The sequence below is a fragment of the Lepidothrix coronata genome, unplaced genomic scaffold, assembly GCF_001604755.1.
Source record: "Lepidothrix coronata isolate B3197 unplaced genomic scaffold, Lepidothrix_coronata-1.0 Scaffold13, whole genome shotgun sequence".
NCBI classification, from domain to species: Eukaryota; Metazoa; Chordata; class Aves; order Passeriformes; family Pipridae; genus Lepidothrix; species Lepidothrix coronata.
Genome location: NW_016690193.1, coordinates 550,367 through 574,801, shown reverse-complemented (window position 1 = coordinate 574,801; position 24,435 = coordinate 550,367). Strand labels below are relative to the sequence as shown.

The window sequence follows — 24,435 nt, the reverse complement described above, 5'->3', positions numbered from 1 at the left end:
TCATTGGATACGATTTGAATAAAAATTCAAGACAGAGAGAAGGTGTCATATAAAATTAGAGAATCTGTATTTTAGTTCATTACAGCATTACACTGCAGACAAAACCTGTCTATTAAGAGACTGAATTTTCATCCATTACAGTTAGCACCTTACATTAGGAGGGCAGGGTCATGTCATGGCACAGAGAAGACAAGGCAGAAGAGGGACTGGATGGGCCTGGCAAACACCATCCTTCCCCACAATGGAGAAGAAAAAAAAAAGCATAATATGACAAACACAATAGTTAGTTTCCTCATATTCACACCAAATCACTGAGGACATTCTTATATCCCAACATCCTACAACCTCCAAAAAGATCTAAGATTATAAATTTTCTCTATATATTTGTATAAAATCCATCCAACATTGTTTGTATGCATAGGCCATACCATAATGATCCTCATGCACTTCTCAGTTGGGACTGCAGTCTGTCCCCTATAATCAAGAGGCCAACCTTCTCTCCAGAGCTGCAACGGATATTGCGCTTTAGCCCCTCTGCACACAGATGTCAAAGCCTTTGCTTTGGCCTCACCATGCTTCAAGCTGACTCACTGCTCCATCTGCTGAGAGATTCAAAGCATACACATCTTGTCCTGAGCTGCAGGAAGGTGGTACTGACTGCAACCAAATCATCAGCTGTCACAACATGCAATTCAAAAGGGATGGCAGGAGTGTTTTGATACCCTGGGAAAAAAAATGTCTCTAAAGCACGCAGTGCGAATAGCAAAGCAGAGCATGAATTCAGGTGTAAGAGTGAGGACTGTGTTGTGTTAGTCTTCCAAAGTCAGATGAATAAGGAAAGACAATCTGAGTCAACTGCCCACAACTAGCTACTGAAACATCAGTGAACACAGCACAGCAGATGCAGCTACAAAGGACAGAAGCACTGACAACTGCAGCTGCACTTGGTCCCTATTGTTCAACTGCAATGTGGTGTGCCTGAAATGCAACTGGTAACTCCTCACATAGGAGACTGTCTAGTTGAAGGGCAGTCAATGCCTTAGGCCTAGCAATGCACAGCAACAAAAGCCTGAACATTCTGAGAGTTCTGGATTTAACTGACCTGGTTAAAGCTCAGACTGCAGCAATAACACGAAAATAATGGGAATCCTTCAGTTCCAGATAGTTCTGTGGCTAAACAGTAGACTCAGTTTCTTCTCACAGAACCAGATATAGCAGAAATTCAATGTTTGTGGGGTTTTCTAAGCTGAAGAATATTATTATCTATTATCCTGTGCTGCATCTGTTCACACTTAAGTGAATTCTTTAATTTTTTTTTTCCACCTTGTTTCAAGTTTCGATCCAGAGACTATTAAAACTAACAGTCACGTTTGTTAAAATGACCAGTAACTGTCCAATTCTAGTGCTGAAAAACTACCTGTTTCTTTTTGTTAAGCAGAAGGCTAATATAATTCATCTGCCTGGTACTGCATTCATCAATTAAAAAGTGTAACAGTACAATCAGTTCTGAAATGTATTTCTTTTCACATGGAACAAGATGTTCAAAATACTTGCACATACATTATTCTATAGATCCCTTTTCAGAAGTGCTTGGTAGGAGAGTCTACGAAGATACTCCTGGCTTCAGATGAAGTCCAGAGAGATTCTACTTTTTACCCCTTACTTTATTTCCAAAGTTCAAGAGTAGAGAGGTACCCTGGTCTCCTCTGTCCATAAGGAGAGACAGTCACTAGCTTTCCAAAAATCCGAATGCATCCATTTAAAGAGTCCAAAGACTCATGCTGATTTTTTCATGCCTTTTTTAAGCAATACATAACCAAAAGCACTGTGTGCAGAGGAGCCCAATGATGAGCTATTTAATCTTAGCCCTACACAAGCTCAGAGCACCACAGAGGTGCAGTGCCAGGATATCAAAACCTCAAAAGAAAAAAGCTAAGGGAGTATGCAGCGATGGTTAAAAACCCTCAGCTTTTTAATATACAATTAGGTGACTCAAGTATAGTACTAGCTTGTCATTAGACAGCAGCTGCTAAGAAGCACATATCTTAACGCTTTTTGGCTTTCATTGAGATTTGTACAAAAAAAAAATCACAAAATATACTTTGCTATCTTCCTTTTCTTTTATACATTATTATGTATTTAAAAAAAAAAAATCTATCAACACAAAATATTTAAGTTTAGTTTATAAAAAAAGGTTCATAAAGGTTGTTTAAACAGCATGTCCATTTCAGAGCAACCCAGAAGATTCTATATAAAAGGAGGATGAGAACCAGGGATCAGTCACGCACAGGTAACAGGTTCACACTGATGAATGTGCATGTAGTGAACCTGTAGGGTCTTCCGAGAACCTATTTCAATTGACTGTTTACTCCAAACTCCATCAGGAAGTCAAGCATTGACTGCTGCTTGTCAGAAACAAACAGTTTAAGAATAACATTGAATCCTGGCTTAGTTAGAAAAGTGTCCATATATTCTGAGTAGTCTTCAGCTCTTCGCCTGGGGCTACACTCCTCATGTGTTGATCAACAGTCACTAGCTGTAAAAATAATCATCATCTTACAGCTTCAAGTTCTTTATAAAAACAACTTTTTCAGGGTCCTTTACAAAAATTTTTGCTGGTTCTTCCCTTCCGTAGATGACATGGTAAGACAGTGGGAAGATATCCATGGCTCCATTTTTAATGTCCTCTTCCTATTTTAAGAGGAAAGAAAAATACACCAAACAGTTCACATCTTAGTTGCATTTAAAGTATATCAGTTATATATGTAACACTGAATGAGTTGATAGAATAAAGTAATTTATCATTGTTGTCTGTTCTCACAGCCCTTTCTGAATGCAAAAATCTGACATGTTCTTATACACACATCAACAAATGCAGAATACTGTGCTTTGGTTTAAGCTACTGGGATGCACTGAAACATTTTACATAAAACTATAAACATCTACAATACATTAAAAATTACAACATTCTGTTTAATATTTATAAGCTTTAGAAATCAGGAGCCATTCTTATTACTGAACAGTAAAAACCACACACTCACCCCGAAAGCCTCCTCCACCACCTCTTCCTCCTCTGAATCCTCCTCCTCCACCTCTGCCTCCTCTGAATCCTCCTCCTCCTCCTCTTCCTCCACCTCTTCCTCCTCCAAATCCTCCTAAACATAAGAAAGAAACTACCCTTTGAGAAGCATATTCTTTGTTATGCATAACAATTTATTTCACTGACAGCTTCTCAAAGAGAATGAACAGCAACAAAAAACAGAAACTGGCAGTTGCTGGACAGTTACCAGTTCAATTGTCTTTTCTAGGGACCATCTGCAGCATTTTAGGTATTGTTTGATATCTGATATACCATGTACAAAATACTAAAGACACTAACAAAACTCCACAATTAACTTCTTTCACAAGAGCACAAAACTAATTACCTATATTAACCAGTAATTGATTACAATTATTAATACTTAATATTTATTAGTTCAAACAAACAAACCAAACCCCTTCGAAACACTTGTGCCCTGCTGCAAAGGGCTAGGGTAGGGAAAACAGACAAGAAACTGTGATGTAAGAAAAAATAAACTCCAGCTTTAACTGCAGAGTAAGTACATGGCAGATGATGTTCAAAAAGCAGAGGATGAGATTCACCAGGTGATTCACTCCTCTCTCAAACACTGCATTTCAAGTATTTTGATATCCAGACTGGATTTTTAGAACATAAGGATAAAAAGCTGTTAGACAGTGTCCAAAGGAAGGCAACAAAGATGGTGAAGGGCCTTGAGGGGAAGCTGTATGAGGAACAGCTGAGGGCACTTGGTCCGTTCAGCCTGGAGGAGACAGAGGGGAGACCTCATTGCGGTCTACAACTTCCTCAGGGGAAGTGGAGGGGCAGGCACCTTCTGTGGTGACCAGTGACACGACCCAAGGGGATGGTCTGAAGTTGTGTCAGGGGAGGCTTAGGTTCGATATTAGAAAAAGGTTCTTCACCCAGAGGGTGGTTGGGCACTGGAAAAGGCTCCCCAGGGTCACAGCACCAAGCCTGAAAGAGTTCAAGAAGCGTCTGGACAACATTCTCAGGCACAGTGTGATTCTTGGGGCTATCCTGTGCAGGGCCAGGAGCTGGACTTTGATGATCCTTGTGCGTGCCTTCCAAAGCAGAATATTCCATGATTCTATGACTCTAAATATACTAAAAGTATAGATTTCACTGACAGTTTTGAGTGTGTATTATCTACAACCTTTTACAAGTTTGCTTAGTAGTCACACTTTCTGTCTTTGATATAAATCAGCATTCTCTCCTCCCTACGCATTGGAGCTGTTATTTAGCCATTGGTCTTGCCATTGGAAAGATATCACTGTCTTTTCTATTGAGTCAAACAGAAACATGAGTAATATTTTTCTTTGCAATATAGCTGTTGATATTCAGGTACTCAGCAGCAGCTTTAAAAAACAAAAGAACACAAATACCCCACAAAACAAATGAAGAAAACAAGATATGCCATCCCAAATAACTCCAACATTCTGCAACTTCCATTCTTGGGATCTTACCTCTACCACCGCCTCTTCCTGCCCCACGTCCACCACCACGTCCTCCTCTACCACCTCCTCTGGGAGCACCTTTTTCTCCAGGGGGCCTTGGCAAAAATCTCTGAAGAGGTAGTAGCTTTGCTGGATCAATGTAAAACTGTAGGAAGAGAGTTACATTAGGCTTTCAAAATACCAAGACCAAAAAGCACATTAATATCTCCCTTTACAAATACCCACAATTTCCTCTTACCCCTTTATGTCAAACTGTTACAAATACCTGCAATTTCCTCTTACCCCTTTATGTCAAACTGTCCTCTGCAAATAGCCAAATACAGAAAGCACACAAGAAATAAATCACAGTGTTATAAAGTTACTAAAATATAGATATTTGTGTGGTTTTCTTTTGTTACATCTTTTCTTGTGGGGCAGGGAAAAAGAACAAGACAGATACAAAATTGAAAAGTAAGAGGAAATAAAAGACTGTTTACAAAGGCCAATCAGCTTTTAAAGTTATTAAAAATTTAATAAAGCTTTTATTATTTGCTGACATAGACGAGATTTATCTAACTGATGACATACAGTAAAATGCTGTTATTGAGATTGGCTCACCTTTTGCATTTTTTTAAATGAAGAGGCTTTCATGTTCTCAGACAGTTTCACTGAAAAATACTGTTAGTTTCTTTAAGGAGCATAGCAGTAATAAAACATTAGAAATTTTGATTTTTATTATTATGCAGAAGGCATATTCAGACATTTTCTAAATTAGTATTTTATAAATTAAGCTAAAAATCATCACAATTGCAACTTAAAGATCTGCAGAAACTGTAACCAATTTCTCTCAAATTTTTTAATAGTTACCAATACGGTATTTTGTGGTAAAATAATTTTTTCCTTCCATGTATTAAGGCATACGGAAGAACACAACAGTCCAAAGAGTACATAAAATCATAATTTTAAAAAACAAATTAGCATAGCAAGTGATGAACCCCTTAGCCTCAGGGTGACCTCAAGGCTTATCTAGAATAATTCACATGCTGCAGGGGCTCTGCTAATGCTGCTGCTGCTGGATACCTGGCTGTGGGAAGGTAAGAGCCAGCAGGGACTGCTGGACCAATCCCATGCCCAGCCTCATCCTACAGGGAACTGGCAGACTGTGTAATCCCACAAGGACTCTTGTACAAATCCTTTGGCTCTCCAATATGCAAGGACTTAGGGATGCCGTTCCTAAGATCAAAAAAGAGCTGCTGGCCAACTCTGCTTAATTAAAAGTCAAGATTAAATGAGGAAGCAAGGAGCTGCAAAATCCAGCGATGTATTTGCTTCATATGTTATTGTAGGAAGAAAACAAGTCTTTGCAATTCAGGTAATTGTCATACAAAAAGCAGATCTGTTAGTTACTACATTCAGAGCATGAGAGTGCTTTAAAACCTGCATGTTTTACTTCACATTTCATGTGGGAGAGGAAAATGCATATAGCTGGTGACTGATGCTCAACAAACCAACACAGGCTAAGTCTTACTGCCATGTTATAGGGTTACTCCCCCAGGCATCCCACTTTTCTCATGGATACTGTCAATCCAGCAGTGACAACTGAATGGGCCCAGTGCCTGTGTCAACAAGCTTGCTCTGACAGAGGACATCCCAGCACAAGCCCACTTTTAGTAATAAACTGGACAATGAGCAACAGGACATCCTAGCATAAACTCACTTTATAATTAAATAATGAGCTGTAGTATGACCAAGGTCCCCTAATGCAGAGGGAAAAAAAATCCACACCCTTGATCCAACTCTGTTATGGGTGAGTAACCTATAGCAGAAAATTTGGTCAGTTAGCTAAAAAAAGTAACAACTTAAACCACCATGGATCCAAAACACAGCCCCAGTACTGGTACGGAGTGAAAACCTCTGCCTGACTGAAAGTACCCTGTCATATCAAAAAGGCTTTAAGACAGGCACTTAATGTGAACGAGCACCTACTGACATTAACAGTTGCAGCCAGACTTGTGTCTGTCCACATATAACTGGTAGCCAAGCCCTGAATGATTTTAAAATCCTAGAGAAATCTCATTTAATATCCAATTCACTTTTAAAAAAATAAATACTGCATATCACATTTTTTGAAGGATACAAAATCTCTCAGCTGTCCAAAGATTTCATCCACTTTGCCAATCTGTTCTTTATTATCCAAGTACACTGGTGCATTGAAATAAGGCACCTTGTTTTCTTCTGTTTTGCATTTACAAACAATGTCATCTTCACAGGGGTGCATGAACTCTCCCAACACTGAAATAAAGAACAAACAAGCTAAGGATTTGGACCAGTCATTCTAAATTAAACAAATATAATCCCTCCATGTAACTTACAAACTACCCTTTCTGGAGGGCCCTGGTCATATCCGCCTCTGTTGAAGCCTCCTCTTCCACCTCCCCGTCCAAAGCCACCTCGTCCACCGCGATTAAAGCCACCTCTGTCACCGCCACCTCCTCCACGGTTGAAGCCACCACCTCCTCTTCCTCCTCCACCTCCTCTGCCACGAAAAGACATCCTCTACTGCCTCCTAAATTGTGGACAAAAATCAGTTGTTTTAAATGCAAAAGATATCTCACGTTTGATTTGCTGTACAAACTCAAGCCTCCTGTCAGCCTTGTTTGTTAATTTAGTTGTTAGTCCTTTTCAATACTCACTACAAACGTGCTATGGTTTTAGCCTATGAAAAATCAAGTTTACAACTAAGATGTCACCTACTGCAACACCTATCTGCAAAAAGTGACTAGCAGTGATTAGCATGTTCTTCACTGGTCTGTATGAGGGTTGAACATGACACTTTCCAGCCCCAGGAGAAAACTGTGCAGCTCTCCAGTCCTACAAAGGAGTGACACAAAGCGAGAACATCATAGAATCAGAGAATGCTTTGGGTTGGGAGGGACCTTCAAGATCATCCAGTTCCAACCCCATCTTCCACTAGACCACATTGCTCAGGGCCCCATCCAACCTGGCCTTGAACATTTCTGGAGATGGGGCATCTACAACTTCTCTGGGCAACGTGTTCAGTGTCTCATCACCCTCACAGTAAAAAAACCTAAACCTACCTTCCTTCAGTTTATGGCCATTTCCCCTTATCCTACCCCTACATGCCCTTGTAAAAAGCCCCTCTCCAGCTCTGGTGTGGCCTCCTTCAGGCACTTGGAGGCTGCTGTAAGGTCTCCCCAGAGGCTTCTCTCCTCCAGGCTGAACAGCCCCAGCTCTCTCAGCCTGGCTGCAGAGGAGAGGTGCTCCAGTCTCCTGAACATCTTGGTGGCCTCCTCTGGACCCGCTCCAAAAGCTCCACGTCGTTCCTGTACTGGGGTCCCCAGAGGTGGATGCAGCGCTCCGGGTGGGATCTCAGCAGAGCGCAGCAGAGGGGCAGAATGCCCTCCCTTGCCCTGCTGCCCACGCTGCTTTTGATGCAGCCCAGGATGTGTTTGGCTTTCTGGGTTGTGAGCGCATATTGCCGGCTCGTGCCCACCCTCTCATCCACCGGCACCCCCAAGTCCTCGGCAGGTCTGCTCTCCCTCTGTCCATCCCCCAGCCTGTGGCGGTACCGGGGGTCGCTCCGGCCCTTCCGCTCGGCATCCTTAAACTCCGAGAGGTTCCCACGGGCCCCGTCGCTCGGGCTCGCACCCGCAGCACCTCACAGGGCCTGCAGCCGGGGCGCGGGGCCGCGCGGGCCCCTCCTGGCGCCATTCCCTGAGGAATGACAGACAGACAGACGGACGGACCGGGCCGTACCTGCACGTGCGCGCCGTCCCCGCCAGGAAACCGCCCACGCTGCCGGAAACGCGGCTGCCGCCGTAAGTGGAACGGCACCGGTCGACCGACACTGTCGCAAAAGCATCTGCCAAAGACTTGGAAAATTCTCAACGCAAACCGTGTAAAAGGAGCTTGTGACACGGATGAGCGTGTAATGGACATCACACGGATAGGAGGGCTTCTCCATATATACATTGTACATAAAAGCATTTGTCCTTCACAATATATAATAAATATTATGTAGTAAATAATGCCTACAATCAGGAGAACAAGTGCAATGTTTCGATCAGATTCCTCTGGCCAAAGAAAAGAAATGTGTCTCCTTAACAAGTGCTTCCTTTTAATCATTTACTTCAAGGGCTTTATTTCTGTTATCTCATCATGCACTTACGATAAAACCAGTCAAGCCGAGGCGGGATCCTTTGGAGAGATCAGATTTATCAGTCAATAGTTGCGGCTCCTGTACTTTATTTCTAAGTGCACTTTAAAGTATTTTACTAATGGTTAAAAATTAAACACAAATCTAACATCTGATATTCTAAAGAATCCCAGCCAGAGGAATTTGTCTACAAAGGGAGATAAAATTTCATCATGCGAATGCTCCCAGTTTGCTTGGTTTTCTTCTCTCTCTTTTGTCTTTGTGGATCAGAGGTAAGATATGTTTTATTGTGGTAGCAGTAATTTATTAAAAAGGTTTTAAAACAGTTTATTGTTACAAAAGCAAAACCAGTTGATTTTTTTTTTTTTTAGTTTCCTTTCATGGTATTTGGGTTTCCTACATTAGTTTTAGACCAGCTTGAATGTTTGAAGCTTGCTGTTTCTCTTTCATGTACTGATTGTATCTGGGGCTTATGCTGTAACAGGCTTGTGGGAAAGATTTTAATCATGACCCTACGCTAAACCAAATTTGCAAGCATGGCTGACCACATAAAGGTGCTGCTATTTCCCCTGCCTGCCCCCCCCCCCTTTTTTTTGAGAAACAAAATTACAGTCTTGTCACAGGGCAGCATGGTACATCCTACTGCCAGAAGGTTTGCTGAGGATTGTCTTCAGGCAGAAGTGTCCTGGAAAGCTGAGCTGAGCTGAGCATTCAGCATGACCCAAGTATTTTAGAGAAATCCTGAGATAAAAATCAGCACCTGTTGTTCCCGTTCAGGAGAAACACCAAGCACAATATGGGAGTTATGCCAAGCCGGATCTACTCACCTGAGAACAGCAGGAAGAGTTTAGTAAGATTATACAACTGTTAAAAGGAGGGTTGTTGGATTAAATTCTGCCCCAACAACATAATCACTGACTTTACTATGGCCAGAACTTCTTCATGAGAATTTTAAACTTCAGCTATATTGATTCAGTTGACACAGCCAGAGCTGATAAATCACATTTGAGGACTCACTATTCTCTCCCATTTTTATGCAGAGTCCATCCATATATATTTTTCATGTTTCATCATTCATCCTACGCATAGATCTTAGTAAGCAAAAGCACTCAGCTTGCAATGAAGTCACAAGAGAGCTGCATGAACACAGTTGCAGAGCCACTCAAACAGAGGCTGTCAGAGGGAGTGTCAGAATCTGTGCTTGCAGTCCAATGATGACCACCAACCACACTGCAAATCCACTGCTCTGCCAGATACAGGAAAAAAGCTGATAAGGAAGGGCATTTAATTTTCAACTTTCTTTAAGATACTTGTTACTTGAGCAGTCACAGAGTAAAATAAACCATTAATTGTAGTTCATAAATATTTACAGGTGATACTTAAATCCAACGTCAACCAAGCCACTAAAAAAAGTCTTAGAAAAAAATCAAATTTCTATTTTTTTTATTTCTCTGGTGTTTAAGTCCCCCTATGTTTTGATCTGCTTACAGTCCCATTGCTGGGATGTGTTATAAACCAATGGCTTAAAAAATGTTTATAATCAGCTGTGCATTTCAGCTGATGTTTGAAGAGTAAAGAGTATAAAGTTTGTGGGAGACCAGTAAGAGAGAAGATCATGCCAGGTAAATGATCCAAAAAGAAAAAAAGGTTCAGAGAAACTGAGAAAAATGAGGTGGCCAAAGACAAAAACCACTATAAATGATATTTAGCAACTTTGTGGTTGTTAGATAGGAAAAGGCTTATGAATGGACACTTTGTTGAGGGATCTGCAAAACTCTTGGTGCAGTTCCTAATCTTACTCCCTTTTAATTAGATTGTTTTTGTACCTTGCAGAATGCAGCATCTAATGCTGAAGAAAACCAGTTTCAGCAGGTTGAACCTACCCAGCCAGCTGAGCAAGACACATACCTCATAGGAGAATGCTTAAGCAACCAATACACCCACAAGTCCTGTAAGAAAGTTTTTTGTCACCCATGGGAACGATGCGTGGAGGGAAAATGCCTCTGTAAGCTTCCCTACCAGTGCCCAAAGAATGGCTCTTCAGTTTGTTCTACCAATGGAAAGAACTTCCATACTTACTGTCAGCTAAAGAGCTATGAGTGTCAACAACCCAAAGCAAAGTTTCTGCACAAGGGAAAATGCATGCCTGAAGGTATTAACACCTCCTTTTCCAAAATTTATCAAACATCAGTGGTTAAGGAGATGCTTATTATTTACAGCTCAGAAAGTCTGTTCCTTTTCTTGCACTAGCAACAACATGAAACAGAAAATGAAAAGTCACTGAAAATGGACAGTATCTGTTGATTTTTATAAAAAAAATAAAATGATTGACAGGCCCAGGTAGAAAGGGAAGAAATAGACATGGGAAAGAGCCCAACGGTTTCTAAGCAGGGTGTTGACTATGGTGGGAGGCAGCGGGAGAGGGCCTGCTGTGAACATTAACAGAGAGGGTATCTTTTGAGAGGGACAAACCTCACAGGAGTAAGTGTCCAAGGAATGGAGTCAAGCTGCTGAGGTATGTGTGGGAGTGCATGGGGGAAGGTAAGGCATGTTCACCTCAGCCATCTTCGTGCTGTGGATTCCATCCCAACAGAAAGCTGTTGTCCCTCAAACCAGCAACAGTTTGTGCACTGACAATCAGCTCTTTGTTCTCACCTGCTTTTTATGCTGCACCAAGCTGCTTTGTTGGCTCAACATCTGTCTGAGTGCAGGGAAAAACAGCTCCTGTGAACTGGGCAGGTGCCTCTTTCAGCAGAGGCAGATACCTTTTAGCAGAGGCAGTTCCTGCCCATCCTCCAGCCTCACCTCCACAAAATGTTTTTTGTCAAGCCAGGCCTAGTACTGTCCCAGTACCATCACGCCCTTTCCTCAGAGAAGTAGCAACTGAGCCCATCACCTTCAGGGTAGCAAAATTCAGTTCTGTCTATTCCACTGAAAAGGTCTGGAGAACCTCCATGTGGTCCTGGTGCACTCTCTATACTTCACTCTGCTTCACTATGTTAAGCTGAGGACTTTAGCTCCACTGTACACAGCAGACGTTTTGATACACAGGTAGTAGAAGCAGGATCTGGCCACCTCACTTCAAGTGTTACTGGTTGGTTATCAAAAGTTCCCTAAAAAAGGTCATTATATTAAAATGCAGCCTGTTCTCAGTAGACCTCCAGCTACTCTTAAGTGTCCATTATCCTCATTTATCCTTAAACTGGTATATTTTGAAAAAATAGCAGGCTCAAAGACACAAAGTCAATCCTCAGAAAATTCACGAATAATACCTGAAGCTTCTGATTCCCAATCTACTGTTCTTTCCATATGAACCTTGGCTGTAAGTACAAAATTAGTCCTGATTTGGTTTTGTGCTGTCTTTCCACTAGATACTTCTATATAATGTGATATCGTTTGGGGATTTTTTTTAGAAACATTTTCAGTCTCTCTGGATCATGGAAATCTAAACTTGCTTCAAGTAAAACCTGTTAATCAAAAGGACAACAGTTTTGTATGTGCTACTGAGTGGACTATGAACGAAGCAAATGTGGCTTGCAAGCACCTTGGCTTTGAATTGTAAGTTTGGGGAATTTGTCTCTGGATAACTGCAAGGGATCTGAAAAAGTGGTGATGCTTACAGAATTGTCAGTCACATGCAGCCAGCAGTTAAGACAGAAAACTCATGAGCGAGTATTGGCTCCAATATTCTAACAAAACTTCTTAAACTAACACCTCAGAGTGAAAGCCAAAACACAGATTTCTGTGTTCTATTACAGGCTACAACTGTACAAACCATAACTGTTTTACTTCTAAAATAAAGCTGAAGACCAATGTGGAGGTGTTCTCTCAGGTCTGCGTAAGGGAAAGTGCACGGATCACAGAGTAGCTTTGAGCAATGATCTCTCTACATAGAACATGGAGTTTTTTCCTTCACCCCTCACCCCTGCTGCTACTGCTTGCTTTGGCCCCAGGTAGGGCCAAAGCCACACACAGCTTGTTCTTTTTCCTGTGAACACACTGATGACCCAAGTTGCGTATTCAGCTCCTTATAAAGAGTCAATTCTATATCCTGTACATAATAATTCTACACCTGTACAACTAATTTAACTTAGTCAGGTAGAGCTGTCTCCCCAACTCTACCTGAACACTAGAGATGCGATTGCAGCGCCCTAAATTGTCTGCTCTAGGTGAGAAGAAAGTATTTCCTACTCCTGATCAGTATCTCTTTAGATAGCAGAGAAGGGTGTGCCCTGGGACAGAGCATTCAACCCTGGAGTCCTGTTGAAAGCGTCTCAAGTTACTTATTTACTCAATCCATATTTCTGAAAGGAAGGGTGCACATACACTGTTGGGAGGATACTGCTCAGCTAAAACCAAGAAAGATAAAATTTATTAATCTCAGCCTTGCAGTGGCCTAAGCTTCCTCAATATGCACTGGTTTTGATAACCCCATAAAGGATGGTTTCCAATTTATGGCTCACCTGTGTCCACACAAAGATAGAGATCTGAGCTTACAACTTCTGCTACATAAGGAGACTTTTCTATCCATCATGATACACAGTGACTGTCACAGAGCTACATATGCATTTGGGGACAGTTCTATGCAGCAACCTGCAAAAATCAGCACTTCACTTTTTCTTCCAAAATAAACATTTCCTATTTACCTCGAGACAACTCCATGGGAAGTCTGCTCTTTTTCTTAGGCATGATCAAAATTCTTTAACAATGAGGAAAATAATATGAATTCTAAACAATAAAAGCAGTGGACAATCCATTGTGAAATTATATAATTTGTTGTTATTATTATTTGTATCTCCACAGAGGTGCTGAATATTACCAAGCCATTTCCAGCATCACAGAATCTGCTTTAAATTCATTGCACTGTCTGCAAATAACTTGCAGGGGCCTAGAGACAAGTCTTGCTGAATGTCACACAGAGATGAAATCAAGAGATAGTAATGAGGGACTTGTTAGCCTCCAGTGCTATGAAAATCTCAGAGGTTAGTAGATTTTTTAGTTTAATATCTTTGTGGAGTTCTTACATTTTGAGTTTATTTTATATAATGAGAACCTAGTTTGCTGAACTCTCAGCCACAGCAAACCTGCACTGAAAACTTTTGACTTTTTTGAAATAATAATTTTGCAGTCTTTAAGACAATTGAGGCAATCTTGAGTCAAGACAGTCTTGAGTTTATGAGTTTGGAGAGTCACTGTTGCTCCTTAAATATTTTTACAGGTATTTCACCCACCCATGGCTCTCTTTGTTCTCCCATCTCTTCCAAGGGTACCAAGGTATCCCACAAGTCTTATCTCTCCCAGCTTAACTGGTGAGGAGACAGGTGACAACTTCCTACTCACTGTTTTCTCTGTGACGGAGATCAATTATCACATGAGTAGCACTGTAGCCAGACAAGCATGACTAGAGTGGAACTGCTGGTGTCTTCTGGGGAGTTTCAGGACTCCTCAGTTTCTCACAGATAAATGGGGAATCAGGGTCCTGGTTTGAATTCTAACAGCTTTTCATTCTCTGTAGTGAGCTTTCTTTGGGACTGATAAGTATCACCCTGAGATGCTGCTGGTTAGAAGGGCTATGAATCGTCTCAAGTTTTTCTTACAAAAGGAAAAAAAGGAGTTATTCACAGACTATGGTTGAGTTCTTTCTACAGGGGGAACATCTTAATCACTTGAATAATTTACAGTGGGTTTGAACTGATCGTTTCTTGTTTAGTCCTTCCCTAGAAGAAATTAAATTCCCTTTTGCCAGGCTACTGAAAGTTGGAGGAGGAAAATAAGTGGCCACGCTGAAACCTTGATGAGAAGGCAATCAAAACAATAAAAAAAGATTCCTATGTAGGTGACTGGGCCCCAGCATGCCTACTGTTGATAGGCCAAACTGCTGACAGAATAAAATATGCAGGCAGAGTATTTCTCTAGGCAATTGTGAACCTATGGTCAATGCCACACTAACTTCATTTTCATTTTGCTGCACAGTTTGTTCAGATGATGAGTTTCATTGTGTCAACAAGAAGTGCATTTCTCTGAGTAAAACCTGTGATGGAATCAATGACTGTGGAGACCTAAGTGATGAATTGTGCTGTAGAGGTAATGATTTCCTTTCTCAGGTTTCAAAATCATTTCAGCAGAAAACCACTCCCAAAGAATTTTTCTAGTGCCAGCTAAAGTCTCTCTTCCAATAAGTCACTACATTAAAGCAATCAAACCACAGTTTTTGTATATGCAAAAAAAAAAGCAGGCATAATATACTTTTTTGAAGCAGGCAAGTGATCTCTGAGAACCTAGATTTCCTCAGAGGATGAGGAAATACAATGAGATTATTTAAGAGGCTGTTAAATACTGAGACAAAAAATGAGCCATGTTAAAATGAAAACATATTTTTAGTTGGGAAAAGTCAATAGTAATTAAACAAAGACACTTTTTCCAATAAACTGACTTTAAACCAAAGTAAGATATCTCTTAAATTTATTATTAATGCGAGATTATCTTTAGAATATCTGTGAACAGTTCCCATCACATTGTTTGTTCACTGAACAGTCATTCTTTCAGCATCTGCAATTCCAGCTGTAAAAATGCTGATTAGAAACATGAAACGGCTCTACCATGGCCTGAATGCAGGAGAATACTCCCAAAATTTGGGTGCCAAACAGTAATGTGGTTTACAAATCCTATCATTATCCCTCCATAACCTTAATTTTGTAGTTTTACTGTTTTAAGTAAATTTAATCTGATAATTGTGGAAACACATTCACAGGTATTTAGAAAAAAGTAATAAATACCTGTGATTTCATATATTTGGAGGACATTTATTTGGATTCCACATGGCAAAAATAGTGCTGCTTCAGCTGAATGGGCAGAAAACAATTATTCTTGGAATCAGAAGAAATATTTCAATTGAGTTCAGCGGTCTTTGGAACATATGATCCATATCTGGACACATTTAGAGAACCACCTTATCTTCTATTAGACACAAATATCCTTAAATAGGAGATTGACATAGGATTTTAAAGAAGCTCAAAAGCCCCTGACATAAATTCAAGCACTGCTTTGCTTTTGATAACTTTTAAAGTGATCACAAAAATTAAAAGGAAGGGGGTTCTCAGGTTTATAATACCTTTTCACGTAATCAAGAATTTTAGAAGAACTAGAGTTATTACATCCAGTATCTTCATAATAGGATTCTTGATTCATAACCCTGCATTTAGGCATTTAGGTCACTCAACCAAAAGTCAGCTTGGTCTCTGGTTTGGGATTTGGCGCAAGCATCATCAGTTCCTAATTTGAGATGATCAGTAATGCTGCAAAAACTGAAAGTCCTTTGGCTGAGGTTGAGTGTGGGCATGTGTTATGGATGAAACTGGCACGAAGTGACACCAAGTCCAGCAGTACAGGGCTGAAACGGTAACAGAGATCCACATTTTTCAAGTTTTAAAACTTCAAGATTATAAAGTGAGAAGAGCCAAGTACTCATTTTGTTTACACGTACAGAGCCTGTTTTTGTGATCTATTTATGAGCTGCCAAGTCCCCTGCAACATGGGTATTATATTGTGTTTATATTTTAAAAAGCTCTCTGACTATGTGAGGTTGCTGAATCATATGATCCTGTGATTTACAAATGTAATTCTCCTATTTTACAGAGTGCAGAGACAACAGTTTCCACTGTCGGTCAAATATCTGTATTCCAAATAAGAATGTCTGCAACCAAGAAACTGATTGCCTCACAGGAGAGGATGAAGCTCGAGTTCGCTGTGCAGGTTTCCTTCTGAAAGGTGTTTTTGTTTCTTTTTTTTTTTTTAATTCTGCTCAATTATAACTAGAGACTACACAATGCATATTATTAAATTATTTATCAGATTGGCAGAACCAAAATGCATGCAAGAATTAGTCTTCCCAATGTTATGTTATGCACAGTAGGAAGAAAAGGTTATGTGATTTTCTTCCTTTTCCTTCTAGAAAATAGCAAGAAGACAAAAGGAAGGAAGAAACAAATGTTTTGGGAGGCTTAAGGCAGATTATGTCTTTTGTTTACGTGGCCATCTATCAAACTGGTATCCCTTATTTGTGAAGAAAGTGTTGAGAGGGGGAGCAGGAATATTTTCTTCACAGATGAGGAATTCAACTAGTTTATCAATATAATAATTCTTCTGTGCTCTTCCCCTCTCTGTTGAAAAGATTTTGCTTTGTTTTGAAATTAGAATGTTTTTCTTTGCTCTGATAAGAGACAAAGTCTAAAGCCAAAAAAGTAAACACTACCGGTAAATGGTAATTAGTACAGGTAAACTGAACTCTAAATGTAAACATCACTGTCAGTGATATGAGAACAGACACAATGCTCAGCCCCCGTTTAGGAATCGAATTCAATGAGCACTTTTTTTGGATAAAACCTTACAGACCAGATTCAGGAAGCATTTAATTTACCTCTCATGTTGAATACCCTCCCTTACTCTGTTAAAGGAGGCACACAGTACACAACACCATAATCTAAACTGGAAAAAAAAAACCCAGACCTGTTATCTAATGCTCCTTTGGGCTCTAGAAAGCTTCATAAGGGGCACGAGGAGGAATTTCTGTTGTTTCCTGGTGGAGGAGAATGGGATATCACTTTACAGATCAAAAACCAAAAAAAGGCTATTCCTCAGGGTTTCCTTGCAGAAGGGCTCCCTAGACTTGGCAAGCAGAGTAGATGTCATGTAGTTACAAATGAGTATCTGCTATTGTAGGTCATTTGTAGGCTGAGGCAGCCAAACAGTGTCTAGAAGGAAAGGAAACAGCAAGCACCAGGCTCAAGAGTACTGCTCTCCATATGTATTTAAAAAGTTTACCATGATTTTGGCACACAAACATATATTCAAGTAAATGTTTGCCAATAATTTTAGTATTTTGTTATTTTACTGCAGACAAAGAAAAAGGGGCTGAAAATGACAGCATGGATGAAGGTAAGTGTAACTAGCCCTCCAAAAACAACAGCATACCCTCTTATTAGCGACTTTCAGCTACCTGCTAGCTGGTCAGATCCAGAACACTCAGATATTTGGACTTTGTGATTTAGTAAGATGCACTCTGGGGCTTACTCTTTGTCTCGCTTTTCACTAAATTCAAGAACACCATAATAATTCATCCTGGTTGAGGACCCACATCTGTGTGTTTTGGCATCTGGTGGAGGTAAACTCCCAGCAAATCTAGGGGAATAGCTTTAAAATTATTTGCCTGAATGCAAGCAGCATTGGAAAATGAAGAGAAGTAATGTGATGCTAAGACACAAGCAATTTTCAAAGCAAAAAGAGATGCCAAAATTTTTAGTCTTTGCTTTCCTGCAATTTCAGCTACTGGCATATTCACAGCACTCAAATTTTCAAGATAAAGATAAACCTGTCTCCAAAGTGAGAGAATGTATATCTGAGGTACATTTTTCCTTTTTGTCAAAGAAAGAAGAATGATAAAGACATTTCTTCCCCAAGCACACTGTGGTGTTACAAATCACACATTAACTCGGCGGAAAAGAATCATAGGTGGAGAGACTGCAAAAAAGGTAAAAAAAATAACCTTATATGAGTTCATTCAGCATTGATTTAAAGGGGCATTATTTGCTTTCTGTTAAACTTATGGAAATAACAAAATCAGCTACAACATTTATTTCTTGTTTTGCAGCAGTAGTGGCATCACAGTGAATGAAAAGTAAAGAGAAGCAAAATTTGTAAAGTAAAATATGGAGCTGCAAAATTGAGCATTGTACACACTGAAAATTAATCAGAAAAACACAATACTATAGCTAGAAATAACAATTCTGGCAAAATGGCATTAAAATTTGCGTCTTTGAAACAGAATACAGCAAAAATTCTGCACTAGATCAAACCAGTCAGATTCTACATCTGTTTCTCTGTCTACAAGGGGTTTCATGACTGAAAGTTGGAGAGAAGGTGGCATCACACAAAGTCAGAAGATTGAATAAAATTACTGGATTTTATCATATATATCCTTTTTATCTGATGTAGCCCAATTTACAACTTCTGCACAGCAGATCTATAATTTACAATCAGGCATAGTCAAGATGGTGAGGTGATATCAAGAGATGTGTTTCCCTTTATGCACTAGAATAGTACAATTATAATGATTTCTCATTATTTGTGTTTGTTGCTTAAATAGGGTGAATTCCCCTGGCAAGTGGCAATTAAAGACACCAGCAATGAAGGTACAACAGTGTACTGTGGAGGGGTTTATATTGGTGGCTGTTGGGTTCTGACTGCTGCACACTGCGTCAGGTAAAAACGACAAGCTATGAAATTATTTTCTTATTGCAAGGCAGAAAGATTGAATTGGATATTATTGCCCTTTTCAGCTACCTGTTTGCTAATTTCTATCTGCCTATTGAATAGAACAATTTAAAAAACTGACTTACATTAATGATGAGGAATATTCAGAGAAAACAAAGTATTTTGACAGTGAATAGAAAGATTAAAAAGTAATAAGTTTGAGAGACATAGCATACTTCAGTCAAATGGCAAGCAGGCAGGAAAGGTTCAAGGTAACCATTCTGGCTGAAATGCAATACAAGGGACCTCCTCTCTTCCCCATCTCTACCTTGGGAAAGTCCAGGATCTGTTCCCTGAGAAAGTCCCTGGGGTCATATATTCCCCAGAACAAGCAAGAGCAGACAGGGAAGATTTGCCAGTCCCATCCACATCTGCTCACTCTTTTTTCAGAGCAGCATAAACACCTGGTTTCTCTTTGTCACAGCACTAAACACAGAGCCTGGGTTTTAACATTTTTTCTGTATTAGTTGCAGTACTCAGCATGGGTCATCTGTCTTATATTTACTATACTTTAGAAAAATCTGGACATCAAGCCCAGAAAGAAAATATATGCATATAACATGACTTTTTATTCTAGAGACACTTTGATAAAATGCATAAGTTTACAGCTTTAAACTAGTTGACATATACTGCTTGTGTTAAGTACCAAATTGTATTTTATTTCTCTGTTTTTTTCCAGGGCAAATCGAGTCCATCTCTACCGTGTCTGGGTTGGAATGTTGAATACAATACAGTATGACAAAGAGACACATACTTTTAGACTAAAACGACTGATAATTCATGAAAATTACAATGCATCAACTTATGAAAATGACATTGCTCTGCTGGAGCTGAGTGGTTCTGGGAATGGAGAATGCTCCCCAGACCACAACAGCATACCTGCCTGTATCCCCTGGTCAGAGTATATGTTCAAGACTGGTGACAGATGCAAGATTTCTGGATGGGGACTAGAGAAAGGTATTTGCTGTAGTGCTTGCTACAAGAATGTACTATTTGTATCACTCCTTTTCTAATTGTGGTGAGCTTTCATTTCGAAAAGGCTGAAGAATAGTTGTGCATAAAGCACTCAGAAGAGGCTGAGTACAAAAAACATAGGCTGTGGTTTGACATTCAGCTATCACTGTTGGTTCTCTTTTCTGTACTGCTTCCTCTGCTGTTTCAGCACTTAGTAAATTGATATGGAGGATACTCCTGGATGAAAACTATCTTAACAATAAGAAATTTTCGTTTTTTCCATCTAATATTTATATTAGCTGTGGAGACCTGTTAAGGATATTATCAAGTGGCGGTTGGTAGCTCTCAGGGGCCCACAGTCACAGCCTGTCCTCTGTCCCAAGAGGATCTGATCTGCAGCCAACAGTTATGAAACTCAGCATATCCCATCTCAACCATGTTTGAGTTTAGCCCAGAGAAGTTGCACAGAGACCCATAAGCCAAATGTAATCATGCTTTCAAAGATTTGGGAAGAACTTGTTTTGTATCACAGCGTTACAGCCTGGCATTGGAGCTACCATGTTCTGGTTGTGAGGTTTCTCCTGTCCATACTCAGTAGCAGTCCAGCCAGCAAATGCCATGTTGGGAATTGCTAGCAGAGACAGAGAACAAAACAGAGCATCTCCTTAGACTTGTGAATACATAGTTCACCTGTATCTTCGATAACTGCTCCACTCACCCCAAAAAGACAGAGACAAATTGGAAAAAATGTAACAAGAATGCATTACAGCCACATCTCCATTTCACAGAAAACAATGTACCATTTTGAAAGTGTCTGAAACCTTGATATGGAAAACACAGGGAAAAATACCTGAGGAAAACATGGAAATGGATAGGGTTGAAAATGTCACAAAATGAAACTACTGTAGTTAACATCACAACTGAACCACTCTGCTTTTATTTTGAAATATATGACCAAGGTACTGCAATTCATATGGGGTAAATGTTACTGGCAGTTTAAGGTTTCTGGTTTATAATAATGAAGATAATATTCTGTAAATAATTAAATATGTAGCTTTCAATTTATTATATTAAATGTGTCTCGTATGTGCTACCATTTTAAATTTAGAAAATTATATTCTTTTTTCTTCTAGGTTATACCAAACAATTTATCCTCAAGTGGGGAAATGTTAATATATTTCAGAATTGTTCTGCATTGTATCCAGGACGATTTTTTAAAAAAATGGAATGTGCAGGCAAGCATCAGTTTTCTTACTATAATCTCTCTATAATCAAACTTACAGTTTAGAGGGTCAGACATAATGGCTGGGAATCTTCTAGACTTGGGAAAGACAAAAAACCCAACTACCACAGTATCACTACTGGCAAAATGCTACAGCATCCACCATTATATACGTATTTATAAACAGAGTTCAGATGACAGTGTGCCAAGTTTCTCTAATTATGTAGACAAATTTCTGCATGTGAGTTGTGTTTTCTAGACACACAAGCACTTTACAGTGCACTGACCTTCCCACCTTTACTACATTTGATTCTGATTCAACAACATATTTAAGCAAATGCCTGTTCCAGAGTGCATTAGTAGCCCCATTGACTAGAATATAATTATTCATCTGCTTAGACATTTGCCACTAACACACTGTACCCTGGGAAAATATGATTAACTTTTCAAACTTAGATTAGTCTGGCCAGGAAACTAGTTGTCACTCCTAGTATTAAAACAAGGATTTTGAATACACATTTTTTGCTTCTCAACGAAAGGTATTGCCAAATACATGACTAAAAGAGCAATGAGTATTCAACTTACAGGGCAGATAGTTTCCAATGTTTGTCAAATCGAAAAGTAAAGGCAATATTTAAACAAACTCCTTAACAAGAAAATAAAAAACACATATAAAAGCCAAATAATTTATGATAAATTCAGCATGACACCTGTAAGATACTGGGTTTATTTACTGTGCAAGTTCTGTAACTTATCTTCTTTTTCTTCAATATATTTCAAGTGATCATCCTTTACCATGAGGTGACAAAGGCAGTATCACATGGGAGAAATTCAGAACAGGGGTACCTGGCATTAGCTTCCCCTCCCTGATGCAAATACAAACTTTGAAATTAAGGGCTAGTATCCACAGTAGCTAGTTATACATGAAAATATTAATTAAATAAAGGCACTAAAACCTTGTTTCATAGGATCAGTAATCCCAACTCTACAGAGTTCACATAACTCTTTCTCAGTAATGTAGAGATTCAAGAAAGAGGTTACATTTTTAAAAACTTGGAGACTCATGCTTGGTATGGGGTCCATCGTGCTAGGACAGCCTACCAAGCAGAAAAGTGTCATAAGGGAGTTAGAAATTAATAAACTTTTACTGAGTATATAGGAAAGATCATATTCTAGCTCTGTAGCAGCATTTCTGTTTATATCACATCTTTTACACTTATTCTTTTTTTCACAAGCACTGTATTTGCTGAATTGCAAACAAGTAGGTTTGTGAACGCTGAAACATAAGGAGAACTGAATCTACACACTTGTGCCTCAGGGCTGCTGTCTGGTGCTGCAAAAGGTCCACGCTGAGACCGAGATCTCGCAGTGAGGGCACTGTATTACAGACAGTTGCTCTCTCCCTCCCTTCCCACATTCATGTGCTTTCCTTCTCCTTCTTGTACCTGCTCACCCATTTTCATAAAGCTGGTAAATAAAATAAATGTGCAGATGAAACAGGACAATGAATGACTGAGTAGAGAGGACACCAAAGGCAGACACAGAGGTGTACACATATTACGGTATCTTAATTTCCAAAGGAATCAACCTAGAAATCTTTTTATCTTTTCCCTCCAGCTTTTGTTCCATTTTTATGGGCTACTTATTATGACACAATAGGCAATGTAGCTGAATTCTTCTCTTTGGCACGGGGTGAAACAAGTCTCACATGACTGACAACAAAGCAAATGAGGAGAATTTGGGCCGGCCACAAATGTAAAGAGAGATCCAGCACTTAAAAAGAAATGATAGACTGAAGAGGTTCAGAACCTCCTTTACTGGTGACCATTAGGCAAATATCTGTCAGGAAGTGACGTGCACCTGAAAATTCTCCTGAGCTCTGCTTTGTGCTCTAGCTTGTATATGAACTTATTTTTGCTTTATATTTCCTCTTTTGCTTCAGGTACTTATGATGGCTCCACAGACAGCTGCAAAGGTGATTCAGGAGGACCCTTGGTCTGTTATGATGCAGAAAATGTGGCGTATGTCTGGGGTGTTGTGAGTTGGGGTGAGAACTGTGGGGAGGCTGGTCACCCTGGCGTGTACACAAAGGTTGCCAGCTACTATGACTGGATTAGCCACCATGTGACACGGAGTCTCATTGCACGGTACAATATCTGAGCTTATATTCAATACTTCCTTCATATCACCCATGCAAAACCAAACACCAGTGCTTTTTCACGATCAGCAGTCATGTAACTTAGCAACAATTACTACAAATCTTTAAAGAATATATTTTGAAAATTCTTTACAGTCTACGAATAGCATAATTTTGCAGAGCCTGTAGGAAGAGAATTCTACAGACACAAGTCCACAGCAAAAGTCTCTAATAAAGAAGGATATTAAAATATCTTTTTCTTGTTGTTATTTTGGGTTCTTTTCCACTTTTCACATTGCATTTCAATTGCCGTTGTTTAATTAGCTAAAACTGACCATACTGGAAGCAGTGGTTGGAAAATGAGTGCACTGGCCTTATGTGAACTTACAAAAAGGACAGCAACCAGAGTACTTTAAAGGTCTTACATCATACTGGGGTCTAAGTCACTAGAAACCTTCTGCCTTGCTTGGAAGATTCTTTAGGCTTATTGTGGAAGTAGACTTCAGACCATCTATTAATCAAGAGATTGACTATGACCATGGGATTTGTTGCAATGCAACAATTACTCAAATAATAAATCTGCTTAGTGGTAGTTTTTTTTTCATCTACAGACTCAGACAATTTATATCTAGTTAATATATATCATCTGATCATCTAGCTTTGTAGCTCTGAGTTTTATTAATTTAACAGCTGGTCACAAAAAGCAGAAGAATTTTAAAACTTAAATCTTCAACTTAAATAAAAAGCATCTTTACTATCTTAAGTTCTCTGTGTATGTGTACATATATATATATATATATCAGGTATACAACAAAGTCTTAACACCAAATAGTTTTACTCTGTGTGTATATATATATATATTTATACACACACACAAATTTTATATAATATAAATATATAAAAAGTCAATATATTATATAGATATAATTCTACAAAAGCAAGTTACAGATCTAAAGTTAAAATCTTTGCTGTCATAAGGAAAACGTCAGTCTATACATAATACCCTCACAACCAGCAAGAGTTATATACAGAAAGTGTGTAATTTTAAAAGTATTAGAATTTGATTTATGGATTGGTATCCTTGACACAGAACTCAAATAGCTCCAGGACTATCTCAGCCAGTTG

At 39.4% G+C, this 24,435-nt stretch overlaps 2 protein-coding genes across 5 annotated transcripts; one reads left to right on the top strand and one right to left on the bottom strand.

Annotated features, from left to right (window-relative positions):
- Positions 1-45: 45 nt before the first annotated feature.
- Positions 46-8,414, bottom strand: GAR1 (GAR1 ribonucleoprotein). Of its 2 annotated transcripts, none has more exons than XM_017805839.1 (7): positions 8,290-8,414; positions 6,885-7,078; positions 6,650-6,804; positions 5,131-5,190; positions 4,543-4,678; positions 3,042-3,155; positions 46-2,691 (listed from the first exon to the last, which is right to left on the bottom strand). In XM_017805839.1, the coding sequence occupies exons 2-7, from the start codon at positions 7,063-7,065 to the stop codon at positions 2,678-2,680; spliced, it is 660 nt and encodes a 219-aa protein (XP_017661328.1). In that variant the 5' UTR covers positions 7,066-7,078; positions 8,290-8,414; the 3' UTR covers positions 46-2,677. The 2 variants fall into 2 exon arrangements, with proteins under 2 accessions (XP_017661328.1, XP_017661329.1); XM_017805840.1 differs by lacking the exon at positions 8,290-8,414 and adding an exon at positions 7,206-7,368.
- A 320-nt stretch (positions 8,415-8,734) lies between these two features.
- Positions 8,735-23,563, top strand: CFI (complement factor I). Of its 3 annotated transcripts, none has more exons than XM_017805836.1 (12): positions 8,735-8,961; positions 10,523-10,841; positions 12,103-12,247; positions 13,493-13,671; positions 14,663-14,773; positions 16,325-16,441; positions 17,585-17,623; positions 18,113-18,216; positions 18,831-18,946; positions 19,677-19,954; positions 21,085-21,186; positions 23,116-23,563. In XM_017805836.1, the coding sequence occupies exons 1-12, from the start codon at positions 8,902-8,904 to the stop codon at positions 23,331-23,333; spliced, it is 1,788 nt and encodes a 595-aa protein (XP_017661325.1). In that variant the 5' UTR covers positions 8,735-8,901; the 3' UTR covers positions 23,334-23,563. The 3 variants fall into 3 exon arrangements, with proteins under 3 accessions (XP_017661325.1, XP_017661324.1, XP_017661326.1); XM_017805835.1 differs by having other exon boundaries at positions 8,736-8,961; positions 16,325-16,456; XM_017805837.1 differs by lacking the exons at positions 12,103-12,247; positions 13,493-13,671 and having other exon boundaries at positions 8,737-8,961; positions 16,325-16,456.
- Positions 23,564-24,435: the final 872 nt, after the last annotated feature.

Excerpts from the sequence above, each read along its gene's own strand:
- GAR1 (XM_017805839.1), bottom strand. The coding sequence starts at position 7,065 with ATGTCTTTTCGTGGCAGAGGAGGTGGAGGAGGAAGAGGAGGTGGTGGC. Across the intron at positions 6,805-6,884 it reads CCCTCCAGAAAGGGTAGTTT|TGTTGGGAGAGTTCATGCAC; the intron begins GTAAGTTACATG and ends TCTTTATTTCAG. Across the intron at positions 4,679-5,130 it reads CATTTAAAAAAATGCAAAAG|TTTTACATTGATCCAGCAAA; the intron begins GTGAGCCAATCT and ends CTCTTCCTACAG.
- CFI (XM_017805835.1), top strand. The coding sequence starts at position 8,902 with ATGCGAATGCTCCCAGTTTGCTTGGTTTTCTTCTCTCTCTTTTGTCTT. Across the intron at positions 13,672-14,662 it reads GTGCTATGAAAATCTCAGAG|TTTGTTCAGATGATGAGTTT; the intron begins GTTAGTAGATTT and ends TTTGCTGCACAG. Across the intron at positions 19,955-21,084 it reads TGGATGGGGACTAGAGAAAG|GTTATACCAAACAATTTATC; the intron begins GTATTTGCTGTA and ends TTTTTCTTCTAG.